Genomic DNA, 19,414 nt, shown 5'->3' on the forward strand with positions numbered 1-19,414 from the left:
TGGGTTTAGCTGATAAGCTAGCTTTTTGTTTACTTTTAAAAATCTGCTTTCTTCAGGACCATTATGGACTCTGCAGTAAAAAATTCCACCGAAACTCAAAGGTAACAATAGTCCAACTTGTACACAGGCTCTAATCTAAAATGTTTGATTTACTTCCTAAGTGGGGAAAAGGAAAAAGCATGATATTTAGATACTAAAGCCAGTTTCACATGTACAAATCAAATAATAAACAAAATGTAGCCTAAACATTCTTTTATAAGTGACTTGTGAGTATGCAATACGTTTGTACTTTCTCTGCGGACTTTTACAACACTGTAGTCAATAAGGCGTGTTTATCCAGCCAGAGCATTTATTTGAAAAGCAGGGAGAACTTGTGGTTGTTTGAAGTGTCACCGTCGGGCTGTGTGGCCCTGTGTCTCCAGTGGAGTGTGAACAGAGGGCACAGACAGGTCAGCCTCTGCACTATGTGAGAAATGTGCCCTGAGCCAACAACAGCAGCTTTCTGAGGGACACAGCTGACCCACACTCATGACTCCACACTGTTCGGCCAATTTGGTTTCATTTAGATGCAATAAGCAAAGTCCACTACATCAATAAAGCTGGGCATTAAACAGCCGACAGTCAAATCACTTGTTCCAGGGCCAGGGATGAGTGGCCACAAGTACGGTAACAGCACAATGCCCAGTTATGTTGGGCACATATTGTGTAAAGGCGACAATTTAAACTTTTTAGCCTATGCTTAAGCAGTGGCTAGACTGACTGCAGATATAGTACCAACAGCATTTTATGTTGCTCTAGTATTCTCTGCATTCTCTACCTGTCTTGTCAAATGTGAAATAGGCACAACTTTATGACATGGTAATAAAGCGCCCCCTCCTTTTCATCACTAGATGGTGCTGTTGCTCCTCTTCGCGGCCCGTCTGAAGGTGGTAGTGCTGCGCCTCCTTCATTGTCTGTACCTACAGGCACCGGGAGTGGATCCTCTGCTCGCTCCACTTTAATCCCGTCTCTCCTGGGCTCGCTCACTCAGTCGTCCGCCATGGCGACCGCGAACCGCCTCTCCTACCGCTCCAACACCCTCTGAAAACTCATTTCTTCCCTCTTCCCTCGGACGCCTGGACGTGCATGTGACAACTCGTCTCTGCTGGGGAAATTACATACGTGCGGACGGAGAAGGCTGCATTTCTAGGCAAGTAAACCATAAGAAGGAGCCCAAGTCTTCTGCGTGTGTGTGTGTGTGCTCTTGAGAGAAGTGATTCAACTTGTTTGATGAGATTAGGGTTAAGTCTCCGGACTATCTTTGCCGTGTTGTTCCCTGATCCTGCGGTTTTCAGGAAGGTCAATAACTATCGCTATGTGGGAGAAATCCTCATGTGCGCCCTGGGAACTGCCTCGTTTGTCCGTGCGTATGCGGTGCACATATGGATGGGCGAATGCAATGCAGTTTCTCACACAGCTATGGGTCCTTGACGGGAGAAACGCATAATGTCTCCATGCAACATTTAAATGGGCTTGTTGTCATTCTCCAAAGGGATGCCTTTTCCATACAGGCTGATATTTGATTTTCTATACAGAAGATGAGTTGAGGGATGCAATATGCTCCATCTTACTGAAGGAGCTGATCGTGTCCTGAGGATTACAGCAGACTGCTCTATTAACCTACATTACATTCACGGTGTGAACTCACTCCAAGATGTAGGTGCATTGAGGAGTAGGTGTGTGCAAGCTGCCTTCCTTCACGTTGGTACTATAAGCATATGTATACGCATATTTTCCTTAAGCTTTCAAAGCCATGTTATCCCTGCAACATGCATGTACCCTGTTGACTGTGTACCCCATGGTGAACGCACATGAGACTAACAAGGATCCATGCCAGCCACACCCTGGAGAATCATCTTTCTCACTACACATATTGAGATGCTTGTATTTTTTTTTCTCCCCCCCCCCCCCTTTTTTTTTTGAGGCTATTCTTTTCTGTTGAGCTTGTCACAGGTAGACAGCTGCTCGTATGGCTTCCCTCTCAACTGTCACTAAAGGCTTCCAGTTGTGCAGTTCTTGGGCCAGCACTGAGCCTCAGGGGCCCCTGCGTGTACCCCTGGACACAGAAGAACCACTGTTATAGCCACTTAATAGGTCAACAGGCACCGCTCCACGTTACACATTTGTGGGGAATTTCGAGCAAACACGTTCAAAGACAGGAGCAGGGGGTCCGTGAATGCCCCATTGACAATATATTTTCAGCTTTATGTCACTCCCACAGCTGTCCAACCGGTGGCTGTTTTGTGTGTTTGTTTAGTTACCTTTTCAATAGAGCTTTTGACATAGGAACTCATGGTTTATGGGAGGGGACATGTTGGCTCAAATCATTACAACCACTCTTTCAGTACTCTATATAGTGTTTTGTTTGAAGCATCTGGTTACACTCAGAAGCAATGGGGGCAAGCATTTACAGACTTGCATTTGACACACACCAGCACCAAGCAAAGAGTGATGGCCATAGGATCAAATGGCACCGAACCGCACCAGCTGAATCCAAATGTGTGCCATTTCTCATCACAATTTGCACCCACTGTTCTGTGATGGTGCCTTGGAACAAAAAGGTGAGATTAATGTGAATTATGCAGATCACAGCGCATATTGAGGACGGATGCAGTGTGGCAAAGAGTACCATATAAGCCATGTGTAAATGCATTGTCAATAGACAGGTGTAAGATTTTTTTTTACTATTTTGTCCATCCACTGTGCTTTGCAAAGCTGTGCATATTCTTTTTGCTGGTACCAAGCCTGGATTAATTAAGTTGTTTGTGTCAGAAGGGACATAGAAAGAAAGAATAAATTGTGATTCATCACTGCACAATGGATGGCATGTCGTTTGCTGGGGTCATGAACAGAAAAATGCAAAGAGAATCTTCCAAAAATCAAGTAGCTGGGCAGCTTCATACTGGAAACATCCCTAGTTTTAGCCATTCTGAATGAAAGTGAGACTGAATTTGCTGTCCTTTTAACAACATGTCTCAAATTGCCCCATAGTTCTTGGAATCATCCATGGACTCCAATCGCCTCAATCCCAACAGGAATGAGCAGAAGAAGTTGGAAGGATGAATTGCCTCTACAGTAAATGAACATGAGAAGAAATGAGAAGAAAAGTTATGCAATGAAGTGAACATTGTGTAAAATGGGTACAGATTATTTTAGTGTGTGTCTTTGGCCCATTTTTGTTCACCTGAATGACATTAACTTGCATTACCTTATCCTTCAAAACACCTTATTGAGCTCGAGTTGAAATTGGTAGTGGTCATGTCATTCACCTGGGCACCTAGGCCTGTGTGAATGTGCCCAGAATGAGCAGAGAATTAAGCAGGACAGCCAGGCCTTGGGGACATGCACTGCAGACACTCCGGGCTGGATAGTAGCCTGCTCATATGTCAGCGCTCAATGAATGAGTATGCAACTTTGTCCAAACACTGGACTCCCTCTGTGGGATAAACCCTCCAGCTACATTTGGGTAAGGTGTCAGGATAACAAAGCGCCTTCAAATGTAATTGCCCTAACTTACTTACTTTTAGCATATGGCCACAGGGACCAATTAAGCCTTCAGTGTGTGTGGCTGACACCATGCTTTGATTTTGTAACATCCCAGTCAATGAACCCTTTGATTTCTACCACAAGCTTCCTTATTCATTTGTCAAATAAGATTATAAAGGCCCAGGACTTGCTGAGGGGAGGCGCTGTTTATTTGTTTCCCTATGGGCGACAGTTGTCAGTCATTAGTGTGAAGAGTGTTAATTCGTGATTCAGCAGGGGTTCATACATATTAGAAGTGTCGTCTGGATGTTTTCGGAGAGAGACTAATGTAAAAAAAAAGTTAAAAATGTATCTATAATTTGCAGAGTAGGTTAGGTTTTGCTTTCTCTTACACCCAAATTTGATCCCGAATTCAATAGGTCTACATGGTCAAGATTCAAGATTGTGCATGTTTCACTTCAGAAAGATTTTTTGCGCCTGTTATTGTTTCCTGCTTTTATGAATGGCGCTAGGTTATTATGAAATATTATTTTATTAGTCCTAGGTCCTGCTTCTTTTTCCATCTTATTTATGATTAAACTCCTATAACTTTATCTCTTGTCCCATGAACAGGCAGTAGAGAGCAGAAAGGCGCAGGATGGCCGAGGCTGAACCGGAGCCCACAGTGTCCGGAGCAGGGCATCGCCTCGGGGCCCCTGAGACTCTGGGCATCAGCACCCTGGACCCCGGGCACAGACCCCCCGCCATGCCCCCCGGGCGGCAGGTCACCATCAGAGTCCGCATGCTGGACGATACAGAGGAGCTGTTCGACATCTCGGTGAGTTCTCAACCAAGTTTTGTGAGTTCAGAGCTTCATCTGTGGTTGGCATGGAAACAGCGTGTTTGAACCATTTGATGTGATGTTCCTGAGTTCAGGAAGATGTCGCTAAGAATCATGGGATTAGCAGCAATGATAAACTAATGGAAAGGTAAAATACTGGAGTCATTGTTAACATTAAAACACTTGGACACTGCAGTGTGATAGATAGATTTACCATTAGTGACTCAGCAGCTAATAGAGTTGATCCATGGCATTTTTCTTCATTTTTTATGCTGTTTTTAGCTAGTGTTAATCAATGGAAAATATTTGCTAGTACTCCCAAACATGTCGGATCTCCATGGTAACATAGTGAATTTATGACATTCCAGCCCAAACTCTATTTACTTCTTGCTTGAGAGGAATGCAAGAGTAAAATGATAAGGTGTCAGAGTAAAGAAAGTAGGATTTTACTATAGGGGAGTTTACTGGCTGGATTTGGAATCTGTGCGACGTAATAATGAGATTCAGTAAAAATCAGAAGAAATATGGAAAAGACTGTAACCTCGTAAGTTTGGTTTGTTTGGAGGTTGTGGGGCTAAGCTAGAGGTAGCTGAGTTGAAAATGTTGAGTTCTGAGTATGAATGAGTGAATGAATGAATGAATGAATGAATGAATGAAAGGATGAATGAAAAGATGAATGAATGAAAGGATGAATGAACTGGAAATGTATCTTTGTTTAAGAGAATGGGATGCACATTATGGTAAGCTTGGATGGAGAAGAGTAGTTGGCTTGGCTTGCTACAAAAAAGGAATAAAGGTATACAGATAAATAATTGAATAATAAACCATTATTTACAGTAGTATGTGCGTCAACAAGACCAGCTAAATTGTGTGCCCATTTTTGTTCAGATTGCTTCTGCTCTGTAAGACTCTTTTGAAATGCTTTCAATGGAGAGATATGCAAAATAAATTCCATTCATGATTTCTGGATTTCGGGGATTAAGCTGCTCTTCGTTTTGATCTATATTTAGACTTCCTGGCTCATGTCTTATCACGACACGTGTTCAAAATTAGATACACATTGTTTCATAAGCTTAGGCAGCTCAGTGGTAGTGATACTAATACCTAAATGATTTATTGCTGTTATCCAGACATGAGTAGGCTTTCCATGGCATAAATCTCATACATATGGTTTAGCTTCCAAGTGGAAAAATGACATAAGAATAGAGTGAGAATCTTGAAAGCCCCTTCATTTCCTGCATTCCTCCAAGGATGGTTGCGTTTTTGCAAAGGTGTCCATCGACTTTGATTTAATGTCTTGAGCGCAGGGCGGAGTGCGTGAGAAGACTGCCATTTGGCTCAGAATAGAAAACCAAGCCACAGCGCCCAACCACACTGGAGAGGTGATGGAGGAGCAGCTGTACCATTACTGAATGCAGTGAACGTGGATGGGACTCAGTAGTTAAGCTGTATTACTGACAGTTAAAGGGAGTGCACCAAGCAGGATGGATGTGTCCCGCTGGCGCTGTCCCAAGGCAATATAGGTTAAAGTGTTTCTAAAAAGGGAAGAGATTCAAAAAGAGGAAGAGAGAAAGGAGAGAGAGAGAGATTGAAGGGGATACATGATGGCTGCTAACCTCAGGCCAATGTGTGGTGGCTAGTGCTTAAGGCACCTCCGACTGGCATAATTCAACTTATTTGGCACCATTTGGAACAAGAAAGGCTTGAAGGTGATAAGTAAGTGATGTGTGCAATTGTGGTTCATGGGTGCAGGTTTAGTTGTTTCTCTATTGTGATATGGTGCGATCTTGTTTTTTTCACTTGATGCCTCTTGCTTTCAGTCTTTGCCTTTTGTAAACTTGATTTTATAAGGAAGCAGAATCATACCTTTGAAAATAGAGGAGACAAAAGATCAAAAGTTCATCCTGCCTCGACATGAACCCAACAACAATGAAGTACCTGTCAATGCATGCAGGAGTGATGGAAACCTGTAAAGGGAGGCCAAAATGCATCATAATTGGTGTTGGACGCTTGAAGTGTTATTTCAAGGGTGACAAATTACAGTTTTTTTCCTAATAAATATATACTGAATGTACTATATCAATAGTTTTCCAGATGTGGTGCATGTATCACTGGTAAATTAACTGGCCCAGAATATTAGCTGTTCTGTTTTAGCTCGGTTTAGAATTAATCTTGGTGCATTCTAGTTTAACTTATTATTTCAGTAATAGTCATCAAACAACATCTTCTAAGCACCGCGGCAAAGGGAGCAGGTGCCAAGATAAGAAACCCTTTGCTCTTATCGGAGAGGGGTTTAGTTCTTACTGTTTATGTCATGCAAATCAAATACAAATACAACTCAGCCTTACAAATATAACATTTTATATAGCTTGTAATATTATATCACTTAAAAAGCAAAACAAACTTTAGTGTTTCCCTTTGGCCATATTATATATATGTATATGAATAATGTATAACCAACTGTCTCTGGAGATGATGTTCGAATATTGAAAAGCCTTTGGGGAGAGTCATACTTACCCTACTTTAACTCACAACTGTTAAAGAAATAAAAAACAATGTCCATATATGCATGCAATACACTCCCTAGTAAACAGCACAGATTAGGCGTAGCCATGTTTTTAGTGCTGTGCACATGGCTGAGGAGGCTGCTGGCAAAGGGGTAACAATAGGCCCCAGCTAACAGAATGCTTTATTCAACGCTCAATTTAACACACATTACCCTCTCTATCTGGAGTCAGCAGTCGAGATAAGCATTTCAGCGGGCTTCATGTTGTTTGGCACCAAAGCATCCAAGGAGTACATCTCAGCTGCCGTCACTTCATAATCAGTGCAAGCCAGTTTGTTATAGCAATAAAAAGCGACTACAATGTCATGTAACATTGATTTTCATGACAAGTTTTGTTGTTGAAATTAGATTTGCAAGTTATGATTAATTTTGTAGTACGCACATTTCAACCATAAGACAAGGTTAGAGAGTTCAGTGATTTTGAGGGGCTGGACTGGAGCACAGATTGTGAATGGAAAAGGAAGTAGAAGCGGAGGGGAAGAAGTTGTTCTTCATGCTCAGGAGCATTACTATCTGAGTGAAAAATGATATACCATATGAACTGCTTTACTGCTGCAAGAATCCCAAACATCGGCGTTAGCAAGTTTTATACATGACATGACCCTCGGTGAAGATTGTGGTTTCCGTTGTTTGCAGAAGACACTTTACCCTAGTAGATTGGTAATTGTGATTGAGAACTGCGACCCTTCAAATAGTGATTTTGCTTTGACTGTGATTAATTTTGACACCCAATTATTGCTTTGTGTACTGTGTGATGAAAGACACAGAGGACATTGCTGTTGCCACTGCACATCACGACTGATATCATCTTTGCCTGCAGCGGTATGCTTAGATAACTTCATGGTCGACCAAACACATTTGTCAGCCTCTTATCACATCTTGAATGGTTGCCTCAAATAGTGGCATTTTCGGTGGTGCTCGGACACAATAATGGACCATTTGCCGTTCGGCGTTAAGGGAATCGAAAACGTCCAGCAGCCTCTCCCAGTAACTGATACCAACGGCTTCAGTTCCTGTTCCTCTGGTTCGCAGGGGTAAGTTTCCACCTCAGCAAGCAGAGTATCATATGGTCTAGAAAACAAAAAGGGGCCATCTCGTGGGCCACATACCACGCCGTGTCCTACTTAGCACGCTGGCTGTGTACGCACTCATGATGTTTGGCTGCACCAACCTGGGCATGTACAGTACGTGAAAATGGGAGATGGTAATGAAATATTGCTACGTTTAGGTCTCAAAATAGGTTAATGACCGCTGTTATTCTCTTTCTTGGGCTAGCTCGCTTGTTTGTGATGGGCTCAAATGTATTGGCAAAAATGATAGGACAATTAACGGGGTAGATACCTAGTCCAATCTCCCATTTGGTTTGACTTCACCAAACCACAAATATCCAAAGCCTGCCGCCTGTCTTGTTATCCTAAGGCTGACATGCTCTGACACTGTCTGTGCTGATGTTTTGATGCTCATGACCTCTGATGGTGGTGGAAGAGCCCCATGAGTTGCCGACTCCAAGTGCGATTGCAGGTTGGATAAGTGTGGGGGGATGGTGTGATGGAGCTGGCGAGAGCAGGAGATTCATGCTTGTTGCTGGGAATGAAGGCAGCGGTCATAGTCCATTAGGCCCACTTTACTTGTAGCATACTAACTACATGGAAAGTCCCTCTTCACATGGGACATATGGGCACAAGCATTCTCCTTTGCTTCTACTTTGGAGCGGTTAATTGCTCTGGTCCTAATGAGTCACTGAGGGCATTTCACCTACTATAGCACGATGCATTTGTCCATTAGTGCAGCCATTGGGGGGGTCTTGATTTTATAAATACAACCCATTTTTCATCCCACTGAGTGCTTCCTGTAAGTGTTTGGTGTTTACAGTTACAGCTGCAGTCCTAGCTGTTATGTTGTACTGTATCTTTTCAGTGCCCTGCATGTTTTTGTGAATACAGAAACGGCTGAATTAACATGTAATCAAGGCATTGGTTGGAATAGATAGTTGCATCACTTAATCACTGTGGTCATGTAACAAATTAGCTGACAAAGCTGGACATGCGTTGGATGCCACCTTGCTCTGTTTACATTAGCTGATTACTTAGGCTGTGTGAGGATGGCTCCACGTTACTATCCAGACAATGCACAGCGAGAAATGTTTCAAAACTCATTCTCTGTGATCTAGAACTGACACAGATGCTTGTTGGCAAAAACAACTCTGTATTATTGTCAACTTGGATTCCTCGATAACAAACCACACTGGCCAAGATTTGCTGACAAATTTCCCCAAACCTAAAAACTCCTGCCAGGTTGCCTTGTTGATGCAGTTGGCTACCCCTAAAATCATCCTCAGACTATTTGCTTAAAATACAATTTAGAAGTCGTGAAGATGTATCTATAGAAAGGTACTTTGAATATTGTGTGGAAGACATGCCAGATGTTCATACAGTTTTATATTTTAAAGCAGTACAAAGTAACTTGTTTACCTTAATAAATCCTTTTCGTAGACCCTCTGGGGGTAATACAAGTGTTTATGGGATGATTGGGGGGTCTTTCATCTCCACCTGGTGTCTCTGGCCAGAAAACCATGCTTGCAACATGTTTCCCTGCTCCGACCCGGAGGCGCAATACACACTAATGGACTCAGGCTAACGGGCAAAGCTAACTGCGGGCTAGCGCCACTTTAGCAGTATTTACAACCATGTTTCAATGACAAAAATTATCTCCATTGTGTAGTTGGGTGGTGATGCAATGTACAATATCCCTCTCTCCCTTTATCTTTTCTGTCTGCGTAGTATTTATTTACTCTCACGGACAATTAATGAGTACAAAAAATGCGACATTCTACGACACCTGCAGTGGCGCTTATGGTCTCTAGGGGCATAAGTTACTTAGGGATGCACCGATACCACTTTTTCTAAAACCGATACGAGTACGAGTACTTGGATTTAAGTACTCGCCGATACCGAATACCGATACGAGTACAAGGCATTTTCTTCAACATTCTTACTTTTTTCCACAGCCGATTGGTTTGTAATTAGTTAATTTACTCATGTACTTTTCCTTAAGTAAAATAGGCGACGCATTTAAGAGCAGTTATATTAGAATTGTGCTGATGCCATTTATTATTTATTTTTATTTTTCATTCAATATATTTTTTAATTTTTATTGCACTGTCCATCAGAGACAGAAAAGCCCATGTCCAAAAGCTCCCCAATTCCTGTGCTTTATTCATATATTTTTATTTATATATATAAAGTAACATCTATCTATCTATCGTAACAATAGTATTGAGATGTTACTTAAATGGTCTCTTTTCGTCTTTACTTCAGCTCCGTGTGGATTTTCTCGTGTGTTTTGTAGCAACTTAGCGAGTAGCTACAGCGTTTTCATTGTTCTGCTGCAGCTCATTTTCGCTCAATATAAACATGCTGTATCTCTTTTATTTACATTTTCTGAGGACTTTTTAGTCGCTGGGTTAGTTTTTCAGAAGAATAAACCCCTGGTCATAAAACGGCGTCAGAATGGCCAAAAGTGCGCTAGCCGCGAGTTAGCAAAGTTAGCTTGTATGTTGTAAACACTGCAGACGCTGCAGCGACATTTAGCTCTGATTAAATCCAGCACAGACTCTGGTTTAGAGAGCGCAGTCTGTAATAAAGTCAGCTCTATGTGGATTATTGTATTTACACTAAACAATTCAGTTTGTTGCTATTTTCTCTCCTCAGCTGAGAGGTGCGCCTCGTAGGTGCGCTGGCCGCACGTCAAATGGTATCGGTTTCTGGTATCGGGACCTCATGAATGAGTACGAGTATGAGTACAAGCCTGTGGTATCGGCCCGATACCCGATACTGGTATCGGTATCGGTGCAACTTCTGCTTCAAGTTTCTCCAAATTAAAATTATGAAAATCACTTAATACTGTTCTATTTTTTGCTATTATTGAGGGTGTTAATGAGTATGGCTTTGTGCCCATAGTATGAAGGTATAATAATAGAGCACCTTTTGTACAGGGTAAACCAAACTTAATCTGATATTGTTTTCTCTGGTGTATGAACTGTGAATGCAAGCTTAATGAATCTTGACATCTCTGTGATTACCTTGTCCAGCCGGTCTGTGTGTTCTTGGTACAGTGGCCTCTTCTGTCACCCTTTTGTTCATGTAGACCTTTCAGGGAGACCATTTCAGTGTGGACCAGCCTGATGTGCTAAAGGTGAAGTCGCCATGACATTATCCACGCCCCACATGTGACAGGCTGTTATTCATCCCAATGTGACCGTGGTGGTCCTGGCGCATTAGTCCCTTGGCTGGATACCTAAGTTGCCCATGCTCTGGCATTTTCTACAGTGGACTTCACATCATGCCATAAAACGAGTGAGATGTGAGATTAAATTGCGCCTCTGTGTCCATACCTCTGTTCATGCTGTTCCTGTGACTCGTGATTTTTAACCTATTTTTAGCCGACAGATAAGACAAGCACACTCTTTCCCATAAATGTTTGCAGCAGAATCCAGGCCAGCTGGGACCACCCAAGCTCAAAAAGCAAAGACGTAGAAAGTCCTGTGTAGAGAATACGATCGTCCCAATAAGGTTTCTAATCATCATCCTTTCCCCTATACACTGTCACTTGTTCATTGTGATGGAAAGCAATTAGGGGAGTCCCGGTTAGCTCTGTTCGCACTGAATGGCAATGAGGTCCCAATGTAATAGCATGATGGAGGACTTCTGTCATTAGAGGTGCTATAAGGGAAATGAAGAGGAATGCTGCTCGAGATAGAATTATAGGCACATGTGGATCAATGGCTTTACATGTCAGGGATTAGAGCAGCATCAATTTGTTGTACAGACACACACCGAATAGCAATTATCATGGAGGGCGTTTAATTGGGATATGTAAGAGGGAAAATGGTAGATAATGGACCCCATCCAGGTGTAATGGGGCATAGGAAGTCATCATTAGAAATAATAAGAAGCAGATGAGAAGATGAGATTCTCTGCGTCGGCTTCTCTGAGACTTTGAAGATAGTTTAATTTTTAGTTCCCCAAACGGAAATTTGTCCTCTACATTTGACCCATCCACTTCCTCAGGGCAACAATCAGAAGCAGTGAGCAACCTCAGTGAAGCGGCCAGGGACCCATCTCCAGATCTTGAACCAGGATAAGATTGTGATCTTTTAAAATACTTTCTTTTCTTTTTTTTTTTTTAACTTTATTTTGGACAGAGGGTGAACAAGCAGAGTCATTCAGCAAACTGTCAGAGCCAGGACTCAAAAATCACAAATTGCTTTGATCACTTAGGACAATATTGGTTGTAATGTAGTTTGTATCTGCTGAATAGAGCACACTGACTCAATAAATCAAGCTCTTACTCCTAATAGGGTTATTATTTTCGATTTGTGTTGGAGTACTTTACTTACTTTTATAATTACAATTGCAAAGGCAGAGTTGATGCTTGGCTGAGGTCTGTCTGAGCGCCAAAGTTTACAAGTTGGCAACCCACTTCAATATAGTCTTTCCATGTTCAATTAATCTTTGTCTGAGATTGCTATAGATGAATAATACTCTGTTATATGCCCCTGTCCATTTCTATTAGATTTTAATGAGAAGTTATTATTGCTGCCGTTTCCAAGACGCAACCTCCATTGGCCCATTTAGTCGGCTTTATTCATACCTTATTCATAATAAACAGCAGTCTTGCAGCAATAAAGTAAAGATCCAATTGAGCTGAAACTTTGGAAAGCACAGACACTATTTACAACTTTGATTTTTCTGCTGGATTGCCTCTCCGCTTTGGGACAGTGGGATGCTGTTGAAATTCTATCCACATGCTGTTTGTTCACATCACAGACCACCAAATCTTGTCGGTGTCTCGTGCTTCTGCCTGTGTATGTTCAAGTATTACATGTCTACAGTCGAGGAGCCTGATCCCGAGGGGGGGGGAAGAGAGAGAGAGAGGGAGGGGGTGTGGTGTGTGGGCTAAATCCTGTTAAACTGTAGACTGCGGCGGGGGACATGGTTTGGTACCCCTGCCTCACAGCGCTTCAGGGGGCTCCACTGCGACTTCTAAAGTGATGCGGAGAGCCAAGCATGATTTGGCGGCTGTATTTTGATGGGCTGACACTTGGTTGAAATAGGTACTGTTACTTTTGCACAATTGGTCGCGAAATATTGTTACAATCTACCTAAAACAGGACAGTGGACATATCCTACTTTGCTTTTGGGCAGCTCAGCATTGATATTTCAAGTTTTTATAATTCAATTTTATTTGTGTGCATGGAAAAGATGAATTATGATCAGATAGATTTCCTTTTAACACAGAGCTAAATAACTCATGCCCCCAGAGGCCATAAGCGCCACTACAGGTGTCGTAGCATGTTGCATTTTTTTACTCATTAATTGTCCGTGAGAGTAAATACTACGCTGACAGAAAAGACAAAGGGAGAGAGGGATATTACATCCAATGACACAATGGAGATAATTGTTTAGTTTGTCAAACTTGGCTGTAAATACTGTTTTAGTGGCGCTAGCTCACAGTTAGCTTTGCCTGTTAGCCTGTTAGCGTCTTCTTCGTGATTCTATTAGTGTGTATGGCGCCTCCGACCCAGTGCAGGGAAAGTTGCAATTGTGGTTTTCTGGCCAGAGACACAATGGGGAGATGAAAGACCCTCCAATCATCCCATAAACACTTGTATTACCTCCAGAGGGACTACGGAAAGGATTTATTAAGGTCAACAAGTTACTTAGTTCTTCTTTAACCATTAAAAAAAACTAGCTCAGTGAATACTAAAATAAATCATTGGTTCAGCAGTAACAGTATAAACTTTTGGGCACACTGTCATAACATGGTTAAAAAACTTTCAAAAGTCTGTTTGTGTGACATGTCCTCTTTAATTCATTTACTTTTGTTAGGGATCGCTGGTCATTCAAGCCTTACCAACGGTGTGCCTTTAGCAGGGCTGACAGTGTTCTCAGTGGACCAGCACAATCAATTTTATATATTTAATATTTTTTTGGTAAGACAGAAGTGTTTGTTTAACTGCTTGACTAGGAATAATACTGTATACACCTATTCAAAAGAAAGACAGCAGTTATTCAGGTAGTGCAATGTTCTACTACTACTACTACTACTACTACTACCACTACCACCACCACCACCACTACTACTACTACTACTACTACTGCTACAGCCACTGCTACTGCTGCTACTACTACTTCTACTACTACTACTACTACTACTCTTTACTTGATTTGGATGGATTTAGGCAGCATCTCTGTAGCCCTGAGCTTTCCTCCGCCCTGTAATGAGTGTTTTAAGCCTATTACTGTAGAGTCACAGCCTATTGTCGCATGTGAGAGGAACATTCATATCCCTGCTGATTAACTGTGCTGCTTCTCAAATGAAGGTTTTCGTCTGTTAGTGCTGTGATTCAAGCAAACTGGCAATCTCTCCTTCCCTCTTTTCAGATTATTTCTCAAGTACTGCTGTACTCGTGAATGAAAGGCTTGTTAGTGACAGTGTACACATACAACACCTCTGAGATTGTTATCGCCAGTGTTTGCAAGCGGACAGATAGACAAACAAACAGACAGACAGACAGACAGACAGACAGACAGACAGACAGACAGACAGACAGACAGACAGACAGAAATATATTACATTTGTTCACCATTCTGAGGAGGCTGAAAATAGCCGCATCTTTCGAATTTTATGCATGTCGTTTGTTCAGCTGAGAAGATGTTAGACAGCTTGAATGTTTCCAAAATACTAATACCCCATAATTGAGGGATTCTGCTGCCAAGATTGAGTTTCCTTCACCACAAGTGCAATGTTCTTGGAAGCAATGGTCAATTTGAATCAAGGCTTCTGAGTTTCCCTGTGTGATGAGAGATGATGCACCATTACACAAACTGGAAGTTTTACCCCAGTCACTGATCCTCTGTTCTATAAGACCTGTTCATGCCATTGCATCTTCTTTCCATGTGCAAATATTGACAACAATGTCAGTGCTCGTAAGATTTAATGTATCCATAAATTCTAATGGTAAAGTTTGGAGTTACAGAATATATTATCAATTCTACCTCATGTTAAAGACTACTGAGAATGATGTCTCTCGTAGTGTTGCACGAATTGACCTGCAATGACAATAGTATTTATAGTATTTCGATATATTACAAAATCATTTTAAAGCAGCAAGAATATACGCACATCACCAGGTGCAAGGAACAGTGAAAGATGAAAAAGCCTGCACACTTACTCCTAAAAGATTGCATTTATTAAGACAATGTTTCGATCCAGGTGGATCTTCCTCAGGTCATGAAAGGTCCACTTGGATCAAAACGTTGGCTTCATATATGGAGTCTTTTTTGTCCCCTTGCCGGGGACAAATTAAGGTATTGCGATAGCGATGACATGGCGATATTTTGTGCAACCCAACTCTCAAACCTTTGGAGCAAAAAACACAGCTTATAAACAGCAAACTTTCACTTTTTTTTCTGTCTTATTGTGAGTGATACAAGGCAAGAGCGGCCTTTTCACTGCCATGGAAACCCCATTTGATTTCTAACCTTGAATAAAACATCGCTACACATGTAATCACTGTCTCTCCCGTTGCGGCGGCGCATCTTTTAAAGGCCACATCATGAAGCCACCACGCCGGCCTTTACGTATGTGGGGTTGCCATGGCGACGCTCGGAGGTGCGTGGTTGCCGTGCTGCAGGGCTCTGTCTTGCTCTTACTACATATCCGCTGCCAGGATGAAGAAGGAGAAGAGCAGTCTTGTGAGGGGGGGGGGAGTGTTGAAGGGCGGGGGCGTGGGGGTCCTTTACATATACACCCAGCGTTAATGTTGGCTGTACTGCAATGCACTGCTGCACAGCAATTATGCCAGAGATATTCTGGCACGTACTGCCCCTGTTGTGTGTGTGTGCAGTGGCAAGACTTTTCTATAGTATGCAAATCCCCTTTTCTTCAAATATGACTGACAATAAGACTTTTTGGAGGGGATTATTAGCCCATGTTGGTTTTATTGCTTGATTGACCTAGTTTTGCCCCTGAAAGATGGCATTGTGTTTAGGGGTTGTGAGGGAATTTAAAGGTGGGGGGAGGGGGCAAATGCTTGAAGTATGATCTTCGGGTACAGCTCCATAATATACAGCAAGTGTATCATGAAATTCATTTTACTGTGTTTGATATTCAGATCGGTTTATCTTCATTGCTTTTTAATGGCTTAGTTTGAAATTATAGGAGAACTGCAAGGTTAATCGCATTCACAGTCAGCAATTGCAATTCGATGGTCCCTATGTGGGAAAAGCAAAGTTCCCCTGCACAAAATAAAACATCCAGTTTCAATATGTAACTTAACTCAATCATTTCAATGTCCTTTAGTATTTATTTACAGGTTCATGTAGTATGTTTATCTTACCCTGGTTCCTCCACGAAAGAAGATGTGAATGACCCAACAAAGATTGAACATTTGTCAAATTTCAGCAGTCCTGCGCTCCCTGCCTCGCATCATTCTGTCAGCGTCAAAATAGAGACTTCCCTGACGTGAACCCTGAACTCTGGCTTGATTTTTTTTCTCGGCATGAAATTGAAGTCCCACTGCGGGATGTGGTAAGAGGGGGAGAGATGGTTGTTTTCCCACATGTCCATCTATCCTTTCCCTAGTACATCCCAAAATATAATTGGCCTGTGGTGGACCGAAGGGCTTGGCTTCTATGGGAGCGGAGCAACAAGGGGGGGGATTATCTGGGAGACCGTGTGCGATATTACAGAGAATGCTGTTTTGAAACGTGTGCACTGCTGGTAATGTGATTTCTGTTCATATTTGAAAATGCATCCTTTTCATTACTTGGTGCATCTGATTTCAAGCTAACAATTTTGCAATAAGTTCCATTGTTTTTTTTAAAGTTAAACAAAAGCTTTCCATCACTTCTTTTTGATCAAAACCACTCGTTTAATTGCCATTACTTGAAGAGTGCACAAACAAATACCTTTGCTACACAAAATATACCTTAGATATAAATGCTGCTGAAAGCTGCCACTAATTCCTTCAACATTATGCTGCAGTGCTCCCTATACGGCGTACAGGTGCTTTGGGAAAAGTGATCCCTTTATAATGAGTCTTTCCTGTTCCTATGGCAACCAAGATGGATGTGTACCTATGTCGTTTTTCATGTTTGTTCCCTTTATACAGCAAAGCGCTAGTTGACTCTATTACTGGCAAACAAACCTTCTGATCCCATTGTGCGCCTTTATGACATGGGTGAATGAGAATCACTGACTTTTTTTTGCATATATTATCTGTCGCGGCGTCACCCTTTGATCCTCGCATTAAGCCCTTGAACTGCCGAGCGCGAGTACGGACTGACGGAGTGGCAGAGCTGTAGGCAGACATCACAAGGCGCAGTGGGCGGGGCTGCACCCATGCTCCCGGCAAAACTCCCCAAAATCCGTCTGATGTGCTCCCAGTCTGGAATAAATTCTGGAATTCTCACGAGGAGCAAGATAACTCGGCTTCAGAGGAATTCTACCTATGAATGAATGATAAATATTTTATTGAGCGTGTACAGGGTAATTTTTGTCAAAGCTGACCAGGGAAGAGAGAGAGAAGGGTGCCTCATTTTCACCTTAGTGTCCTTAAAATGCTTCATTTTAATTGAGGCTGGGTGACTGAAATAAAAATTACCAGCTATGCCTCCTGGCTATCTTTAATTACAGGCATTTTGTTGTTAAATATGAATGAACTGTCTATATATTATTCATTAATATTTTCATGAATTTAGATACTTTGTTCCTTCATAACATTTCAAAAAAATGCCAAAGATGCCTCTGGTCACGATGGTCAAATTACCATCAACTCATATATTTATATAGTGAATTCAACGTATCTCGTGTAGCATTTATTCCTGAACTGAAAAGTCCACTTTAGCAAAGGTTTGTAGGGGTCATTTATCAAGAGTGGTGCTAAATAGCGAGTGCAAGCTGAAAAATGAAATATGCTACTTTGTGGCCATGCTGCACATGATTGAAACAACATACTGTATATTGGGGCGAGAGAGGTGCAGATAGTAGTGGGTCGTCTTGTAATCTGAGAGTCGTTGGTTTTAATCCCGCAGGTGCCCACTGTCGTTGTGTCCTTGGGCAAGACACTTCATTCACCTTGCCTCCAGTGTCTGTGTACACTGGTGTATGAATGAGAGTGTGAATGGGTGACTGGTTCCTTGATGTAAATCACTTTGAGTGTCGAAAGGATATAAATGTGACCATTTATATGTCCAGAAATCCAATATGTAAATAAGAAAAAGGCTTTGTTTGTCCAAAAAATGCACAAATGACTGTGCTGCTGTTTTGTACATGAGCAGACGCTCAGTAAATGACCCCCTATAACTTTTTGTTGTGAGATGGTACCAAAGCTTTAGTCTAAATAAAGAGTTCTTTTAGCTTCTTCCAAAAATCTTTCAGTGCTGCTCATTTGCTTTTAGTAAACGCGATTCATATTGGACTTAGTGACAATGTCAAAATGTCAAACTTACGACCGTCCCTAAAACTGGTGTCAGTTTAAAGCAAGTTGAAAAAGTCCAAAATAGTGATTTATGCCAGAAACAAGACTGACTTCATTTCATAAAGAAGTGGCAAGCTTGTAAATTATGTATTTATTCATTAGATTTTCTCAAAGCACAAAATGTTGCTCCCACATAAATTGCACCTCATTTTTTCAACACCCAAAAGACTGCATTGATCCTTTTGCCCCTACAATCTGTACTGCCGTCATGTCTGCAGTCCCTACTCCCGTGAAGCATTTGGCGACACGTTGAATTCCTCTCAGCTCCATACCTGTGCAGCTGAACCCGCCTCCCACCGGCCCGCTGCGGTAATTGAATGAGAGGGTCTCCGGGGCAGACGCAGAAGAAATGCGGGAGGCAGCCTACGATTAATGAGTGAAGGAGTGAGGAGGGACAGGAGCCATTGTGCTGCCTAGTGTTGGAGAGAGGCAGAGCGCCAGGGAAACCAGAGGGGTAGAAGAATGTGTGAAAATACTGCTCTGCATGTGTCAAATACTGACCACCACCACACATGGAGGGTTGCATAATACTGTATGTGCTGCAGAGGACACAGATTCCCAGAAGGGTTCCATTCCACTTTGTATTCTGCATTTTGTTCCCATCTGTTACATTCTTTAATCGGCACTGGCGTTTATCATTACATTGACTCTTCTGTTGTGTTATCCTAGAATTCGAGAACATAGCAGCAGTGCCTTTATCTTTTCTGTTGTAAAAGATCAGACTCCTAAAAATTGTATTGCATTGTACAAGCTTCACTAATGGCTCCAGTCAGTATCTCTTTTTTCTTACTATTTACCTGGACTAGATTGACCCAAGTGAGTCTCCGACCTCCACCAACCACTCTCTCACTACATTCATTCATAGGCATGGTGGGAGAAGTGTCCTTTGCCCAAGGACAAACACATTTTCCACATTAAAATGCACCGTTTTTGTTATGGTATGGTTTTATGCTCTGAT

At 42.0% G+C, this 19,414-nt stretch overlaps 1 protein-coding gene across 3 annotated transcripts in view; it reads left to right on the forward strand.

The window, feature by feature from the left end:
* The first annotated feature begins 906 nt into the window (after positions 1-906).
* The window catches only part of LOC306967990 (FERM, ARHGEF and pleckstrin domain-containing protein 1-like), a 46,134-nt gene continuing 27,626 nt past the window's right edge, over positions 907-19,414 (forward strand). For 2 of the 3 annotated variants that reach the window (XM_079563215.1, XM_079563216.1), the window contains exons 1-2: positions 908-1,185; positions 4,135-4,342. In XM_079563215.1, coding sequence (XP_079419341.1) covers positions 4,163-4,342 — 180 coding nt within the window. In that variant the 5' untranslated portion in view covers positions 908-1,185; positions 4,135-4,162. Of the gene's footprint in view, positions 1,186-4,134; positions 4,343-19,414 lie in introns of all 3 variants that reach the window. The other variant, XM_079563217.1, reaches the window with a different exon arrangement.

The sequence above is a fragment of the Gobius niger genome (assembly GCF_951799975.1).
Source record: "Gobius niger genome assembly, chromosome: 9".
Taxonomy (NCBI): Eukaryota; Metazoa; Chordata; class Actinopteri; order Gobiiformes; family Gobiidae; genus Gobius; species Gobius niger.